This window comes from Cololabis saira, chromosome 11, assembly GCF_033807715.1.
Source record: "Cololabis saira isolate AMF1-May2022 chromosome 11, fColSai1.1, whole genome shotgun sequence".
Lineage (NCBI taxonomy): Eukaryota > Metazoa > Chordata > Actinopteri > Beloniformes > Belonidae > Cololabis > Cololabis saira.
Window position 1 is genome coordinate 31,063,623 of NC_084597.1, and position 19,527 is coordinate 31,083,149.

Here is a 19,527-nt window from a genome sequence, read left to right on the forward strand (position 1 = left end):
TGTCACTTCCACAACAACCATGTGGGGGGTGAATTGTTTGTACCATGTGAGAAAAGTTTATATCAAGCAATACGTTTATTTAAAATATGATTGATTGATTGATTGGTTGGTTGGTTGGTTGGTTGGTTGGTTGGTTGGTTGATTGATTGATTGATTGATTGATTGATTGATTGATTGATTGATTGATTGATTGATTGATTGATTGATTGATTGATTGATTGATTGATTGATTGATTGATTGATTGACAGTAAGCTCAGCCAATGGATAGCAGTTATCACTTCCTCATCCATAATTGTCTTGCTACCACGCTTAAGAAAGGAACCAGCAGTTTGTATTAACCCAGCAGGACAATGATTTTTGATTTCGCCATCACGTTAACATGTGAAAATGGATATTTGGTCTGTAGCTACTTTGGCCTTCTGGGCAACATGGCTGCGCTCCATACGAAGAAAAACCTATGAGTCATGTGACTTCGGTCACTGTTTTCTAAGGTTTCTACCTGTGTCTCGTCAGCCCCTCTAAACTCCTTGCTGGTTTGACTGTTTTCATTCCTGCTGGGGTTTTTTTTTACATCCTGTTTGTCCATTTAGCCAGTTCTCATTTGAGTTTTTGTTGTTTTCTTGTGGATGCCTTTTTGGATTTATTTTAGATTCTTTTCAGATGCTTTTTGTTAAAACAAAAGACTTTTCTGTCCCCCTGCCACCTCCTGAACTCCTGCATTTGGGTCCTTCGACTCACCTTATAACATGGGGATTTTGAAAGATATCCTTGCAGTAGCATGTTTGTTGATCTTCAAATTCCACTTCCAGATATTGGAACACTGAACCACCAGATGTTTCTCAATTTAAATGTTGGGCTTCGAAGTATCCAGAAGTCCGCTGCGTATAATCTCTCTCACTGGAATTGCGTAACACAGTCCTCTCTAGTACATGTATGTCTTTTTCCAGTGGCCAATTTCTTATTAGCATCTCACAGAAACTCACGCAGACCATGACATCACAGAATTTATCTCTGATAGTCTTAGAGTCATTTAGGATTCTTTAGGTAAATAGTTTTATTTACTTGGTCATTGTTTAGTATTTTGTGGAGAATGATGAGAAATTTTAAAAGAATTGATTTCATTTTTTACTTATCAAGAAACTTTGACGGAGTCTGAAAACTTTTACAGATGTCAAACTCTCAAACGTTGAATAACAGAGTGAGCAAAAATAGAATTACAATAGTGCTGGTGGACAACATTGACTTGTGGAGTTCTGTGTTAGAGAGTGTGCATATGTGACTCTGTCACTGCGGTGTGGGAAAGCTGTCTTGTCAGGAGTCTTGGCTCCGACTTGATTCATGGGAGCGTCGTTGAGGAGCGGGTCTGCAGAAGGAGCTTGCATGGTAAAAGGATCATTTGGCAGACGGCTCTGGCAGCCCTCTGCTGTCACATTCTACTAAAGGTCATATTGGACTCAACTCCTGCCCGCACACGAGCCAGAGAACACGGAAGGACTCAGTCCAAAGTTCGAGCAGAAGTATCGCCTCCACTGTTGATGTATGGTGCGACAAAGCAACAGTGACAGACATGGCAGACTTTGCCTAAATGGAACGTGCGCACAGACACGGGCTTCCTCTGGTGGACAAAGTGACACGTTTAATCAAGAAATGACTCTCAGGTTCCCTTGACCGTCGTAATTGAAGTGAGATAAAACAGGAGCAGAGTCAGGTTGAGTGATTGCAGTGAGCCACCGCACACAGCACTAGCACCCTGGAAGCAGCTCAGGTAAATTGAATGCAGCCGTTAATGTTGTTAGTGCCGCCTGTTCTTTTCCTGGTCTGACAATCCAAATTGTCTGCTAAGGAAAAGTTCCAAATTACCTGTGTTCTCACCAGGGCTTTAGAAAAGCTTCATTTCCTGTCTGTGAATACAAAAGACTCCCTGGGTTGTTTTAAAGAGTTATTGAATTTCATTGAGATTCTCAGTTCAGATACCTGTTGGTAGGGATCGCATGCTTGATTGTCACCGCGCAATGTTCAGACAAAACTGCGATGCTGATCAAGGCTTTCATGTACGTTTCACCGCTAAGGTGCATTTGAAAAAGCCTTCAGTGGCATGATTAGTAGCCATGTGAGGGCACCACAGGCTGAAGAGTTGAGCGAGGTACAGCATCACACTACCTGATGGCAGCTGCATGAAGAATGGTCGCAGGAGTCGAGTGGAGGCTGTGTCCTCAATAAAAGCTATAAAGCTTGTTATAATGGACAGACATTGATGGACAATGCATAGGCTGGGTGTCCTATAAGTGGTTTACATTCAGAAATATAACTACTTACCCATGTAAAGTAATCAGGTGTTCATTGTACTATCTGGCAGAATACTGCCATATAAGAAGCATTTAATCTCAAATGAGCAAAGTGTGGATGTCAAAAGAAGAAGTCTAATCGCTTGTTTCATTCAGATATTTTTCTTTCAAATAGAAAAAAAACCCACCTTTCTGAAGGTTTGCCCTTCAGCTCCTCATATAACTCTGATCACACTTCCCCTTTTTCATCCAATACACATAAAACTGGCCTGTGTTTTATGTTTCCATTGAGAAGGAAGATGATGATGTGAGTTAAAGATTGGTAAATAAAAGTAACTATAGTCTTGTAACTGGGTAGAATTCAGAGAAAAGGTCCCAAAAAAAGGCAATTTTTATTAGCCAAGAAAGAGGCAAAAGGATGCCTTCACTAATCCAGAGTGATGGACGATTCACATATGGAAACATTCAATTCAAACAGTAGTTTAAAGCATTTGCGTACAGGGCCCATGTACTTTGTGAAACCATCTGCTAAGTCCCTTCTATAACAAAGTGAACACCTGAAGGTCTCTGCAGACAGACGCTTTAAGAGGGCCAGAAAGAATCAATCAATCATTCTGTTGGAGCTGCAGAGCAGCAAAAACAGTCCAAACCAAAACAAACTCCTGCAGAGTGGACTCCGGCTATGCTGTTAGGTGTGTAGCCTTCAGTGGGGTGCACCAACTGTCCTGTACAGCCAGGCTTAAACACAGAGAAACATGCTGCAATGGTTGTAGAGAGAGAGAGAGACAGACAGAGAGAGTGAGAAAGGATTAAAATGTATTTAATACTGTATCAACACATGCTTGTGTGCAGAGCCGGATTAAATAAATGGACTACACTAGGCAGACTGTGATTTTTGGCCCCCCCTCCATCGATGTTATTCATAAATTGAAATCTTAAACTTACTAAAGTTACTAATAAAAGTTAATTCACATTTTACGTAGCATAGTCATAGTCAAGTTGGTTCTTTGTATTCCAAAATAAGTCATGTGTTGTATATTAAACAGTCTATCAGACTATTTTTTGATTTTTATTATTTATACGTTATTACACCGCTCTATTAAATGCTATTAAATTATCCTTATCTTATCGATTGCGAGTGTCATTGTTAAGGTATTAGTACCAGTAAATCACCAATAGGTGTCAGCATTGTTATGTAAACACAGTAAAATAAGATAAATGTTTTAAGCTATTGCATTTTGCAGAAAATCTTAATTAAATGTGTTGATTAAGTTGAATACTTAAATAAGAAGTCAAATCTACAAAGACCAATAAAATTTGCAGTAAGACAAAGTGTGCTGTAGTATGTATGTCTGTATGGGTATATTTATGTATGTGTATGCGTATGTATGCGTATATATATGTATATATACTAAATATAGTAATAATGCACATATATATATATATGCCTTAGGTTTTTACCGGCATGGTATCAACCATTAATATGTGTGCAGACCAAAAAAAAAAAAAAAATGTTTTTTTTTTTTTGTCCCTCTGTCTGGGCCCCTCCCCTGTCAATCGGGCCCTAGGCACATGCCTAGTTTGCCTTTGCGTTAATCCGGCTCTGCTTGTGTGTATCTGACTGGAGTCTGTTGTGCATCATTGCACAGACTTATGCAGATTTCTGCCTGCATAGTGTTTAGGCTAAGAGTAAACACTATAACTACAGTGGTGTTCAACAGTAAATGTATTCAGTTTCCTTCCAGCTAAGGTGTAATCACTGTTATAATAGACAATCAATAATCAGGTGTTGCATGGTAACCCTGGGTGGTTGTTCTCACTCTGGATGCTGTGGCAGTTTCCCTGACTTTCTTATATGATAATGTCACAGACTGGATTTCGCAAGTGAATGTTCATTAAGTGGTATTCATTGAAAAATGAATTTAGGGGCAGTAAGATCCAGACTTCCATGTGAAGCACTGAGGAGTTATACAGACCTTTTTTACAGTCATCTAGTGCCCTCCACTGGTACATTCACCAAACATGTTTTAAATATTTAAATATACAGTTTTAAATAAATCAGCTACCTCAAAGATGTATTAACCTGTCAAGGAGAAGCCTGTCAAAGTCCACATTTGTAATCTTATGCTGTTTTGGTGCAAGACAGCTGATAATAAGCGTAATGCATTCTGCAGAGAGTGCATGAGCAACTGATTATTTTGGGTCCTGAATACATGCCAGCCTTTTCTGTGGTTGTCAAACAAGTAAACCAACAAAGAAGATAAACATTTCAATGCCTTAGCTTTAGCCTACCGGCAAAAATAATCCATTATAATATCTGTGAGTGAAAAATGTACTATATAAAACCGTGAGGTGTTTTCAGTCAGTTGGATAAGAGTATTTAAATATTAGAGAACTACTTAATCTTTTTGTGAAACGCGTTGTGTAGACTCAAGAAGAAATCACCTCTAAAAAGTTTTTTACATGGCATTAACTGCATGAACAGAGTCTCAACAGAAAAGGGTTAAGGCAGCAGCACAGCAACTCTCTGCACACAAGCTTCTTTTTCTTTTCAACAAACAATAGTGACGTGGATGTTTTGCAAGGAAGCCCAACATCATCCTGGAGTTAATAATAATAAATAATAATAATACATTTTATTCATAGAGCACTTTTAAAAGATCTCAAAGACGCTTACATTTGAAGCTTATTTGAAGCTCTTCCATAGGTTACACAGGAGGACTGAGCTAAAACACTTACTTTCATGCTACATGCAACAAATATTCTCTTACTTTTATGTAATGTTAGATTATTTGCCTCCATAAATAAAAATAAGCATGCATTAACAGGGTTCCCACTCTTTCCCTGAAATTATGTTCCAGGACTTTTCCAGGACATTTTAAGCCGACATTTTAATTAAGGGTGATCCTCTTCCCTGTGGTCTCTGTGAGCATCTCACTCTGTTGACAACTACTTTTATTGGAAATTAATGACAAAAAACAAAACAAAATTAAAGCTGCAAGCAGCGATGAACGGGCCATTGCACCCTTGTGCACATTCAGGCGTGCTGCAGTGGAAGCTTGTATGACTTGCATGTAGATTCTTCAGGCCTGGACATTTAGCGGATGACACTATAATATATAATATAGGAAACGGTCACGGATGGGGAACGGCTGATCCAGTTAGTTGAAATGAGAAGTTTTCTCTATGATGCCTCCTCATTTCACTACAAAAACCTCAATAAAGTGGCAGCTGGCTGGAGGGAAATGGACAGAGAGCGTCTGATGTCACGCAGTGCGATGCGATAGTCGGACGCTCGCATGCAGTTACGCGGTTTTATAGTTGTGGGCGTGGTTTCACGCATCGGAGGCCAACCTCTGCTCCTGTCGTGATGTCACGACAGGAGCAGAATCTGAACGGCTCGTAGAAGTCACATGACACCTGACGGCTCATCCGGGAGGGCTATACAGACACTGCTTTCATCCTTCTCTGAGTTGGCAGGCTGAGGGGAGACCACTTTATATATGTTAAAGCAAGAAAAAACTTCTTTTTCATAATAGGTCCCGTTTAAAGCGAGGCTGGGACATATCACCCACTAGACAACGGTCGACATCTCCGGTGAAATAATCATGCTGAGATGGTGAGTTTCAGAGTCGTTTCATGGAGATGTTCCCGCCACCAACTGCAGGTGGGTCAGAACCGGGTCCTCAAACACCTTCATCACGCGTGAGGTGAGGGAAACCGGTCTGCTGTAGGGGGGCTGGTGCCAATTACTTTTTTTTTTATAACTTTTTATTTTTTCCTTTTTCACAAATAACAGAACATTTCCCCCTACACAGACAATCAAAAAGTGCATATTAGGTCAACATTAATACATACAGCAAGATTACTTATTAAGACAATTCCCTTTCTTTTACTACAACCCATTTCCATCAGTATCCAAATACACCACAATATCTCCCCGTCTTTGGTCAAAAGTGTGATTACAGCTGGAGGTTCCTGTGAACAGTTTTAGAGGCTTCTCTTTTACTATTGCGGTCTATGAGAAAAAAGCTTTCTGGGCTCCATGGGATTTTTTGTTGCAGTACCGCGGCTGGCCACTGGAAAAAATCGGCGTGCTGCGGAGTGGAGACCGGGGGGCTGGAATGTCCCCGGTCGGTCCTCCAGATGGCGCTGACAACGAAAAAACGTCACGTGACTGATCCCCGAGTTCTTTGTATCTGCACTCGATTGCTGTTCCTCCAGAAGACCCGGATGTCTGGCACAGTAGAATTGAAATTGAATTTCAAGAACTGAATTTGAATTGTGAGAGCTGAATGTAGATTCAGTTTTTCGGAATGTAGATTCAGTTTTTCAATGCAATGATTCAAATTACACAATACAAATTCAAATTATGTGATTCAGATTCAGTTTTTTAATGCAATGATTCAAATTAAACAATACAAATTCAAATTATGTGATTCAGATTCAGTTTTTTAATGCAATTATTCAAGTTGAGCAATTCAAATTCAAATATAAATGATTCAAATTCAGTTTCTAGTGGCACATATTTCTGCCCATAGTTTTGTGCCAATTACTTTTAAAGTTGTTTTTGTTGTCGTTTTTTTTACTGTGGGAGGAAATCAGAGCACCCGGAGAAAACCCAACTTTTTCAGAAGTAAAGCTTGAAATATGGTTCCATGTTAAATAGAGACAGAGCCTACGCCGTAGCCTGACGTGCACCACTCCAAAAATTGTAACTACGCGTCGAGGCGACGCAGACCAATGCAGACCGAGAGGGCTGTGATTAGTTTGCTTGGTAGGAACGCATTTACGGTTCCGGTTGGTGAAGCAGTCGTGAACTTTCAGCGCTCTTTTCCTGGCGTGTGTGTGATTTTTTTAGTTTAGTTTTTTTGCACAATAGTTGTCCTTATCTCTTTGATTCACTGTGACCGGAAAAAGCCGGAAACTAAACAAAGTATCAACTAGCGCTCTGGGGGGTATTGCACCGCGGCGAAATGTAGTGACGGAGCAGTCCGAAGGATTCACGACGGCAACAGCGTATGCTCTACGTTGGTTTAACACAGAACCTTAATTCAGGCTTAATAATTTAAAATTGAACCCAGTAGGATTCAAGTTTTTAAAAAAAGTCAGGCGATGGGAAAACGCAAGCTTTAAGATGGTTTTCTAACCAGGAACCTGATGAACTTCTCTGCACGTTTCTGCACCCTTGAAAAGAAAACGTGTGCCAGATCTTTGATATTTTCGTCGGCTATGGCGTGGTCTGGATACTCCACTTCAAGAGTCACAAGACACATCAGACGCTTAGTGATGTCCTCTATTTTCAACTTCTGCACTGAGGGTCTTTTTTCCTCTGAGTATTTGTAAAGAAGTCTTAGTAGCAACGTTGCCACCAGATGATCACCCAAACTCCCAGCTATGGACGGCGGACTATCATCTGACTTCTCTCCAACGAGTACATACGGTGATGACTCTTCAATAAATTGGAAGGAAGAAAATAACATTTCCTCTGAGGACGGCGTCTCTTCTAATTTTGGAGCCACAGCGTCAGCAGTCAGCTTCTGAATTTCCCGTTCAGTATTCTTATGTTCCTCATTTGTGTCGGTGACTTCAGGAGCTTCGACAGTTCTAACCGTTTGGGATGCTGTCGTAAAATCTGCAGAAACCACTTGTTTTGGTGGGTTTAACATGACCGTAAAGTAGCTCTCTATGTCCATTAGTGCTCCAGCTAGTTTCTCACTATGCGTTGTCTGACCCGACGCCGTCATCAACCACAGCACGACCTGCTGGAGGAACTGGAGGAACCTTCTATGATGGCGTACACCATCTCAGGAGAGATGTCACCGTCAGCCAGCGTCCTTCTGACTTTACAGATCACTGAGTCTTACGGGGTTTTTCCCAGCCGACCGAGGGGCAGCGTATACTTGCAGTCAGGCATGCAGTGTTTGCAAAGTTTGAGAGTCAGCTCCTTGGTGAACCTCTTCATGTGGTCGGAGGACGTCATGTTCTCAAGGCAGAAAGCTACAGAGTCCCTCGACTCTATGACATATCTGAACAAATTCAGGACGTCCGGTTCAATTGTGTCAAAGTTCAGATGAGAATATTTTTTGCTTCTCGACACTGACCTTTGTTGTTTTGAACAATACACTCTCTGATTTGTCAGTTTCAGGCACACTCCCTGGTAAACAGTCATCTCCGAGCAGAGGGGGACTGGAGGTGCGTTTGATGCTCAAGATTAATTTCTCCTGTTTTGTTTCAAATCCATTGTTCAGATCTGAAATCATGATGTCAAATTGTTTCCTGGCAAAGTTCACGAAATGCTTTTCATTACAAAGGCCGTGCGCGTGTGACGTCACGAGGGATAAAAAAGATAGAAGGTGCGTCATTACAACGGTCATGCGCGTGAAGGACACATGCCCATCCTCCAAAGAAATAGAGAAAGCGCACCGGGACGGTGGTCCCGGTCCGGGTCGGGCGATGGGGGTATGTGGCAGGGTGCAGGATGGGGGCGTGATCTGCAGGATGGGGGCGTGGTCTGCAGGATTGGGGCGTGTTCTGCAGAGGAGAGAAGGAGAAGGAGAGCAGCACAGGTGACGCGGCTGGAACAGCTGATGGTTACAGGTGTGTCTAATCATTCTCTGTGTATTTCAGTAGTGAGCTGCCCTGGAGACGGAGGGGAAAACAGAGAGCTGGAGAGTCTGTCACGACGGCAGCTGCTTGTGTGTGTCTGGTGACCAACAGGTACCAATAAACCATTTCTCCGCTGAAAACACGTGTCCTCATTCCTGTCGGCTAACCCCGGTAGCACGAGTAGGCTACAGTCAGCAATTGAATTTTCAACAAGAAATGTAGCTCTTCCACTGGTTGCCGAGTGGCTGCTGTGAGTTCTTAACGTATCCACCTGACATCAGACAGCACAGCACAAAGAAAGAAAATAAGATGTGCTTACAGAGGTTTCTGTGTTCTGTGTGTCTTTCAGATATTTCTTCATTGCTTTTGTCAACATCCTGGGAAACGGCTTTGTGTCATTTGTGTCTCATATGTCAAAAATGGAGCTGGAAAATATGAATGAGCCGGTGCATGCCAGTGCCACATAAAGCGTTAATCTTCAGGTTCTTGAGAAACGAGACATCCCAGAGTTCCAGGTCCAGATCTCTGCAGCAGCAGTTGGTCCTCCCACCATCTGAAACACAGCTGCTCGGGAACTATGTTCTGGTAACTTGGCAGAGGAAAACAGAACAGTAACAACAGTGGCTGCCGTCACCATTGCTCACAGGTCTTTCTTTACGTTTTATTTTTTGTATCTTTTTAGATACATACTTTATAGTGATGTGTCACAAATGACTTATTTATTACTTTTATTTGGAATTGATTCAGTGCTTCTTTATTTGAGCCGTGAAGCATATTCATATTTATCACCGTGAAACATTTACATTTTAATATTAATTCTGTAAACAACTGTAAGATCCTCGTGTTCGTTTGTCTGGTGAACCACAAGAAAACCAGTGAAATAGAATCAAAGTTAATACAAGCTTTTATTATATCAAGCACAATGTTTTCCGGCCGGAGGTACACTTCTCTCAGACCACATAGGCAGGAGAGAAATGCACACGGTGGTCATGGATGCAGTCGTATTAAGAGATACTAAGAGAAGGAAGATGTTGAACCTCATTGGGGCCAGCTGCGACAAAGACACCCGAACATGTCACCTCCAGCCCCACATCTCCTTTGATTGTCTCCCACCTGAGGTGTCAACCCAGATCACAGATAGGACAATGCTAAGCATCTGTTTCTCCCCATTGTCTTCACTTAACAAATGGTATGTATTAATGTTGTCCCGATCGATCGGCCGCCCGATCGATCGGGCCCGATCACAGCATTTTCAAAACATCAGTATCGGCCAAAAAAGTATTATAAAGGAAATACCTAGTTATTAAATTTTTTAATATTTATTAAATCGTTTTATATATCGTTGCATTTAACGTCACTTACGGTCGGTGGCCGGCGTCACTTCCGGCCGGTAAGCGAAACTAACATGGTTTACATGTTTGAATTGTGAAATGTTATACATGTTCATGTTGCATTAAGCTGCTGCTATTCATTTCATGCCATTCAGAATGTTGCACTAAGGTTAAGCCAAAAAGTATTTTAATTTTCTTGTGTTTGTGAGTTTGACTGGATGTTATTCAACTACCTCTTTTGAAGTTAAATTTATTTATTTTTGTTATTACACTATTCTGCACTTTTTGTTTTAGTTTTCAATTTCATATTTTTACATTTTGTGGCACCAGTGCTGATAAGCTTTGTTGAAATATATGTCCATGTTGTTCTCCAATGGACAATAAAAGAAATTTGGGATAATTTAGTTTTAGTCCTTTTTTTTTTTTATTCATTGCCAAAATGTATCTGATCTGGAAAAAGTATCGGAAATGTATCGGGAGCCAAAAAAAGTGATCGGATTGGGAAAAATTGGGATTGGCAGATACTCAAACTCAAGTGATCGGGATCGGATCGGGAGCTAAAAAATCCTGATCGGGACAACCCTAGTATGTATTTGAACTATCTATACCCTGCATCTAAAGAAAAAAGTCAAGCCATAAACAGAGGCTGACTCCGTGACTAAAGAAAAGCGCTGACCTATAGCTGAACTGCTGAATAGGAGGTAACTTTGCATATAGAGAAAACCACCAGTGTTAGAAACCCTTCAAACTCTTAACAATTTCATGAAATCCTAACACAATAATATGAGTCGGCCTACAGGGTGGATCACCTGGATGCGTGGTGCGGGAACAATAACCTGAGGCTCAACACCTCAAAAACTAAAGAACTGATTGTGGACTTCAGGAAGAATGCTGTCACTCATCCACCCACCCACATCAACGGTGTGGCAGTGGAACGTGTGACCAGCTTCAAATTCCTGGGGATCCACATTTCACAGGACTTCTCCTGGACAACAAACTGCTCCGACCTGGTCAGGAAGGCTCACCAGCGCCTCTTCTTCTTGAGGACTCTGAGGAAACACCACCTCTCTTCAGACGTGCTGGTGAATTTCTACCGCTGCACCATCGAGAGCATCCTTACCAGCTGTAATACTCAAAAGAAAAGTAATTGTCGTTGTAGTTGTCGTGTAAAAAACCCTTCCTGTAGATTTAAAGAAGGAAACTTCCTCCACTTCTGTACTTCTGTTCAGTCTGGTGATACTGTCTGACCTGCACCTTATAACAACAGTATTTATTAATCTGCACTTTGTGCATACATATTTATAATATATATATATATATATATATATATATATATATATATATATATATATATATATATGTGTGTGTGTGTGTGTATATGCTGTACACTGTGTTTATTTCACTGCACAAGCACTTCCGGTTAGATGCTAACATCATTCCGTTGCCCTGTACCTTAACATGTGCAATGATAATAAAGTTGAATCTAATCCAATCTAATCTAATCTAATATGAATACCACAAAAGGGTTAAATAATAAATGAACAAATATCAGTCAATATCAGTCAAAAGTGTTACCGATTTTCGTGTATGTACGTCAAACCGTATTGTGGGGCTTGAGGCACAAAGTTTTCTAGGGGGCGCTGTTGAGCCATTTTGCCACGCCCATTAATGCAAACCATTAAACATCACATTTTTTGCCAGGCCTGGCTTGCGTGCAAAATTTGGTGACTTTTGGGGCAAAAAGGCCCTCATTTTGTCGGAAAAAAAAAGACTCACAGCAGTCTGACCAGCACTGATCCAGCTGTACCCTCCTATATGATTTTTGTGCTTGTTGTTCTCTCAGATGTAAGTCGCTTTGGATAAAAGCATATGAAAGTAGTGGTAGTAGTAGTAGTAGTAGTAGTAGTAGGTAGGCCTGCATTTTTTCTCCCATCTAACTGTGCATATACACACTATTTTAATACAACAGAATTCCAAAAGTTTTTTTTCCACTTACTTTCTATGTAAAACAATAAAACAAGTGTGAAATACCAGATAAAGCGCAGCCCATTGAAGATTACCTGTTAACTGTAATTAGCTCCCGCTCTGCTGAAGTCAGAGTTACATCATCTGCACACAGTCAAGTCAGAAAAACGACACACCCACTACAGCTCTCCTCTGCCTGTCACTAAACACAGGACAGGGAGGAGCTTTCGGCCGTTGGAGAGAAAAACTTCACAACACTTTTCAAATTTCAGACGCTACTTGTGTCTCATAGAAGCAGGGAAGCGCTATGTCTTCTACTCCATGGCGCAGCTTTAATGTTGCACTGATCAGGTGACAACAGATCTTTTTAGCAGAACTTTTAACCCGTTTACATTCACTAACAAGGATACATTTTCCAGGAAAACTTAACCATTTCCAGGACATTTGATCTTTTTTTCTCATTTTCCATATATTTTCCAGGACTGGAAAATTGACAAATCATTTTCCAGGTTTTTCAGGGCGCGTGGGAACCATGATTAACTATTTTTGTCTCATACATTAAGTTACATTGCTCTTATTTACTTATAGAATTTTTTTATAAATCTACATTTGTTTTAGGTTAGGGTTATGCAGAAAAATTGAAAATACACTTTTTTTTTTACCTGCATATATGGAAAGACTTTTTTTTCTAGAAACTAGCCATATGTGCAGTTATTTTGAAACTCAGTAAATATACCATCTTAAAGATAAAATACATTTTGAAACTGAGGAGCTGATGACTTGCTTAAATGTGATCCTATTCTTGTCTTATTTGAGCAGCCTGGAGTCCTGGATCTTCTTTGTCATATTTTCCACTTCATGATGCACCAAATATTTTCAGTTGGTGAAAGGTCTGGAGCACAGACAGGCCTGTTCCACTACCAGACCCCTCTACTACACTGCAAAACAGCCCCTCTAGAAAAGAGCTCAATATTCTACAAATCTAGTCAAAATGATCTTATTTTAAGCAAATTATCTTTGCCAAAGGGGGAAGAAAATGTTCTTGACAAAAAGTCTTAAAACCAGCAAAATGGTTTGCTAATTTTCTTGAAACAAGCTTTTTTTGCTTTCTACAAATTGATTTTTGTAGTGTATGAAGTTTTGCTTTTGTAACAGATGCATTATGTGGTTTAGTGTTGTCTTACTGACAGATCCAATGACTGTCTTGAAAAAAGACATTGGCCCGGTTTCCCAGATCAGTTAAGTAGCTCTTAACAGCGAAAGACTTCTTTCAAACCTTCTTAAGGAGCCTGTGAAAGAAGTCTTTCGCTGTTAAGAACTACTTAACTGATCTGGGAAACCGGGCCATTGTCCGGATGAAAGCATATGTTGCTCTAAAACAAGTGTATGCCTGTCAGCAATTCTATACATCTTCTTCTGCTTAGCCGGGGTTAGGTCGCAGGGACAATAGCCTGAGCAGGGAAACCCAGACTTCCACCTCCCTGGCCACTTCATCCAGCTCATTTGTGGGTATCCCAAGGTGTTCCCACGCCAGCTGAGAGACATAGTCCCTCTAGCATGTCCTGTTGTCTTCTGCTGTAGGCTGGAACCATGTGTCAAGGTGAGTCAGACTGCATACACACATATATGTATATGTATATATATATATATATATATATATATATATATATATATATATATATATATATATATATATATATATATATATGTAAGGGATAATGCCCGACAAGGTGTACACTTCGCAGAGGCTTTGCAGAGGTTCACGCCCCTGCATCGTCTATATATTTCTGATAATGTACACGTCGAAGGGCATTATCCCACTTATACCACGGTCACTTACCAAAAAACATAAATATTAAATCAGTTATTCATGCTTTAATGTGTTTTCAGTTGAAGTCATTCGTTTTATAACAAGCCACAGCAGAGCGGCTGAGCAGACTATTTTATCTCTCGTCTCTCTGTAACCTGGTAGTTTTTAACAGTACCAGCCGAGGGTCTGACTAATACCTGGAACAATCACTACCATTCCATAAGGTCCTTATGCAATGGACACAAAGTTTACTTCTCCAGTAACTAGGACGGACCTGAGATACGACTTAGCAAAGGGAGATCAGTAACAAACAGTAAATATATTTGTTTCAAAGAATCAAAGTCCACCACAGATAGTTTCCTAAATCGTTTTATTAAGCTACAAATATTATCAATCATTCAAATAAATAAACATTTCATTAAGCTACAAATATTATCAATCATTCAAATAAATAAATGTTTCATTAAGCTACAAATATTATCAATCATTCAAATAAATAAACGAAAACAAGACGGTCGGCTATCCCAAAGTAGAAGCTACTTAAAATTAAATGCTACATTTCCATTAATTGTGAAATTGGAAAGAGATACTGGCATGTCCATCATTTTTAAAGAGCCTTGGCCCAGAGAAGGCTGCTGTGTTTCTGGACTGCATCCCACATGGCTGTTTCTTCAGTAGAGCTTAAATGTGCCTTTGGGAGTGGCGTGTCCGTCTGATTTTTTTTACAGTGACTGTCAGGAGTGTCCTTGGGCCCATGCAGGGGGATTCCAAAACGGGTTGTTCTTAATGCATTGCTCCCTGAGATCTAGAACATCACAGGCACTGAATATTGATCTTCATCTTTGTACAATGTGCGCAGAGGTTTCTTGAGATTCTCAGAATCTTTTGATAACATTGTGTACTGTAGGGGATGAAATACATAAAGAACATTATTCTGAAATTGTATCAAAATCTGTTGAAACATTTCTTCACAATTTAGTAAATTTCTTCCCATGTTTACTTGTGCGAGGCTGCCCATGGAATGCCTCTTGTCATGCCCATGTCTTACCATTGAGATGTTGGCAATCAACCTTTGTTGTGCCACAAAGGGGGTGCTGGTTCAGTTATTAAAGAGTTTTTAATAATTGTCTTTCGATAATTTTTAATAACTAATAAAAAATGAATTATCAAAATGAATCAATCAAAACGGGGCACCACCTGACTTATCAGGAAAATAATAACTGAACAGCAAAATCTCTTTCAAAGTAACTGTTATTTCCTACGTGCCAGACTTTGGCCAGGGGGGCGTTACAGAATAATAGTGAAGGAAGGAGTCCGAGCACAGACCTTTGCAACCAGCAGCTGTGACAAATAACACAAACAACTTCGCTCATTCAAATGAATCAGAATTTATTTACACAATTGTTAAAAGATAGTTAAACAACACGGGATAAATTCCGATGCCTAAACTACATATAAACAACAACAAACTAAACATTAACACAAACTTCAGATTATACGAGTGTGAATGTGTGTGTGTTTGTGTCACGATGGCTGTTCATACACCTGGTAAGGGCAAAAGAAAAGATGGTGGTGACGAGTCTCGTGTGATTCAGAATGGCAAACGAGTTTTCATCTCAACCAGTGAAAAACAAACTCGAAAGCTTTATGGCCAAGATAAGAGTGTGCGCTTGTGTCTGTGTGTGTGGGGGCCGGGGTGGGGGGGTTGTGGTTAGTAGGATGAGAGGAGAAAATTAAAACCCAAGACACTAAAATAACCACCAGAAAACCAATACAAGCTCTTCTGATGTTTCCCACACAGTGACGCACCAATGTGAAACTAACTTCACATGTGTGCTCTGGTCATTCAACTGGGAAATGAGGATGGGCTTTGTTTTCTGTTGTGGAAGAACATGTCATCAAGATCCAGCAACGTGGATGTAGCAGTAGACAATAAAATAAAAAAACACACTTAAACTAATAAACACAGTTGTGACCGGCTCACAACGCAAAACTAAGCTATTTAGACAAGGCAAGGCAAGTTTATTTGTATAGCACAATTCAACACAAGGTAATTCAAAGTGCTTTAGATCAAGATTAAAAGCAACAAGACACAATTAAACAGTAAATAACAAATAAAATGAAATAAAATTATAAGAAAAAAGGTAAAATAATAAAAAGTACAAGCTGTTAAAAAGTAAGGGCAGTAGAGTACAGCAGGTTCACATCTCATTCTTAAAATGGTCATAACTTTGCGTGGTTTTCAAAAATCACAAGTATTTAATTTAAAAATATGCTTAAATAACAATTAAAATAAAATAAAATGATAAGAAAAGAGGTATGCTGCCACCATCCCATTTAAAATAACCCTGTAGCGAGTCGTAACGGGAGTAAGTGGCGGAGTGTCGAAGGTAGGAGCTATCTTCTTTATTGCAAACATTTACATTGAACTCGCTAACTAACTAACTAACGGTTCTTTTGTCCAACCGTCGTAGTCATTCCAAAAATCTAAACCGTCCCCCGGAACGCCAGAACCTCAACAAAGGTTCCGTTGGTGAATTATGTTGAGAGATCCGTGACTCACTCCAACCCAATATTTCCCCCAAAATGGTCAACTGTGTTACTTTCAACATTTGATTTTTTTTTCTATGTTCAATTGTGATAAAATGTAAATAAAAAAATATTAATTAATATATAATATAAAATGTGTGTTTATGAAATTTCAAAGTCACAGTATTCTGATTTATTTATTCATCTTTGCAATTGTTTTTCTTGGAAATTGTAGTTGTTTTTATTTCACTTTTAATTTGCAACAGTCTTCTCTTTTCTCATGTCCCATTACCTCTCTCCTATGATCTAATTTGCATTGCAGGCTTTTAGTATTAATTCCCACGACCCATTCCTTTTTCTATTTTTTCCTTACTTGCCTATTTATCGACCCATTATGATTATGTTGATGATGGACGTGATGATGCTGCTATGCTTCTTCCCCTGATGATGATGATGATGACAGTCCTTCCTCCACCTTGTGACAAATGTAATAAAACCAGTTTTGGAGATTTTTTTACACTTTCTATTTATTTATTCACTTTGCTTTTGTGTCTGTTGAAAAGGGTTATTCGTCAAAGCAAATGCCAAGCAATCAATTTTATTTAAAAAAAAAGTTTTTTTTAACTTTATTAGCAAATCTTGCTATACAAACACCAACAAGGTATACAATAGTGTGAAACAGCACATACAATGATGGAGTAAATTATAAAAATATCTAGTATGAATAAGAAGTCATAATATAGATAGTGTAGGTAACAGTCATAATAATAATAGGCTAATAATAATGATAACAACAATAATAATAAAGATGAGTAAGTAAATAAATAGAGAATCAAATAAATACATAAATAAATAAAACAGGAGAATAAAACAGGTTTGAGGAATAGAATCAGATGCATAGAAAAGGTCAAGGTCAAGACAGTTATAAATAAAAGGTTAGTCAGAGCAATCAAATTTATGGATGATGAGAAAAACTGGTGACTGACGTCAGAACCTACGGCTGCAGCTGCTCTGCGCATGCGTGCTGCTGCCAGCGATTACAGTCGCTTTTGTCAGGACTTTAGTTTTTGGGACCATCGATGCTGTGACTTTCGGCGAGTGGGCTGCCATTAATAACAAGACATTACAGGTTTAACAGTATTACACGTATTTTAAATTCGCAGTTCTAGTTGTTTTCGCCGCGTTGGCTCTTAAGAAGACAGAAGTCCGGACCTTCTGTATACAAACAAAAACGAGTCGCTGTTTTTAAGGTGGCACGTCAAAAACAGCTGCGAGAGCCAGACTCGTCTCGTCCGACTGTCATTTTTTGTCAAGTTAGCTGACTTCGTTTTCGGCCGCACAGTCAAGCCCAAAGATGGAAGTAGTCGTGCAGCTTTGTTAGGAGTTAAAACTCCCGACAGTGTCCGTGTGACCATGAGAGAAGAGGAATGGTTGCTGTTGTTGAGCCAGCAGCATCCATGCATCTGCCTGCAGCGCACCGAGGAGAGGGGACCTGCTAGCGGGGAGGCTGACCCCAGGGGGCTCCTGTCCTGCTCCTAGTGCAGGAAAAACACCACTTTCGACATGGAGACCGTGGGGAAATTTGAGTTTAGTCGCAAGGACCTGATAGGACATGGAGCTTTTGCTGTCGTCTACAAAGGCAGACATCGAGAGGTGATTTGCCCTTCTGCACAAATGTTTGAAACATTTATTTATAGATGCGCAATGTGGTGTATTGTTAAAGGCTGGATTATGGTCCTGCGTTAAATCGACGCAGAGCCTACGCCGTAGGGAACGCGGCGACGCGCACCCTACGGCGTAGGCACCGCGTTGGTGTAACGCGGAACCATAAATCAGCCTTTAGACGTGGGTCGCTTTGTTTTAGCAATGGAGGACATTTGTTGTCATTGTACGGCCTTAAGAGGCCCCAGGGCCACATTCTGGATCTTCCTTTAAAAAAATAAAAAAATAAATAAAGCTTTCGTAACGTGAATCTGCACAGCCTTTATTTACAAAACGTGCGACACAGTTTTAAAATGCGAGGGTGGGTATTTATGTGGGTCTCTCTTATTTATCAGCTGGCGTGTTGTTGTGCAGATGTTGCACGTCAGCTTGGAGATTGCAAATGTAGGCCAACACACTCGTATTGTGAAAACCATGAGAAGCTGCACACTGAGCCATTAGTAAACATGTTTGAACATGTTCTGCACCCTGATTAAAAGCATATAAACCACAAAGGATGTGATTACACGTTGTTTTGATATTATATTAATCCTGCATTGCCTGCATCATAAATATGCCACGAAAGAAGACATTAAAATTTCAGCATACACAATGCTTCATTATTAAAATGGATTTCAGACACATTTAATCCACGTAGAGTTTATAGTTTAACACATATTGCAATGCGTCTCTAGATAATGCATTTGCATTTGCTAAAAGCTCAGAAAATGTTGCATTGCCTTCCAGGAAATATGAAGTTTTATATCTCAGTGACTGTTCTGTGTGTGTTTTTCTGCTACAGCTATAATTTCTTAGGACAATAAATCGAGTTGAGTCCATTATTTTATCAGATAAATCATGTGGCCATAGAATGACATTAAATTTGCAAAGTGAAATGACTTGTCTTTATTTAAATTTATTTTTGTTGTTGCCATTTCTCATGTCTCTCTTAGAAACATGACTGGGAGGTGGCAGTGAAATGTATTAACAAGAAGAACTTGGCCAAATCTCAGACACTATTGGGGAAAGAGATCAAAATACTGAAGGTAAGTCCGATTAATTTGGGGACTAAAAGGAAACATTAGTTTAATAACACTACAGATATCAACAACAGCAGCTGTCCAGGGGTAGATGTCAGAAACACTGCCGTTTCTCTGGTCATATGTAACACATAGAATTCAACGTTTCTGCGATCTCTTGGCTGGGTGGGGGTTGGAAGTGCAACCTTTGCAGTTGTAAACATTTCTTTTTATTTCTTTCTGAACGGCGTGAGATATGAGCACCTTTTATCTTGAC

General features: G+C 39.8%; 1 protein-coding gene across 2 annotated transcripts in view; it reads left to right on the top strand.

Annotated features, from left to right (window-relative positions):
• The first annotated feature begins 17,583 nt into the window (after positions 1-17,583).
• ulk1b (unc-51 like autophagy activating kinase 1) overlaps positions 17,584-19,527 on the top strand; it is a 28,235-nt gene continuing 26,291 nt past the window's right edge. The window contains exons 1-2 of one of the 2 annotated variants that reach the window (XM_061734344.1): positions 17,584-18,183; positions 19,185-19,277. In XM_061734344.1, coding sequence (XP_061590328.1) covers positions 18,094-18,183; positions 19,185-19,277 — 183 coding nt within the window. In that variant the 5' untranslated portion in view covers positions 17,584-18,093. Of the gene's footprint in view, positions 18,184-19,183; positions 19,278-19,527 lie in introns of those variants that run through there. The other variant, XM_061734345.1, reaches the window with a different exon arrangement.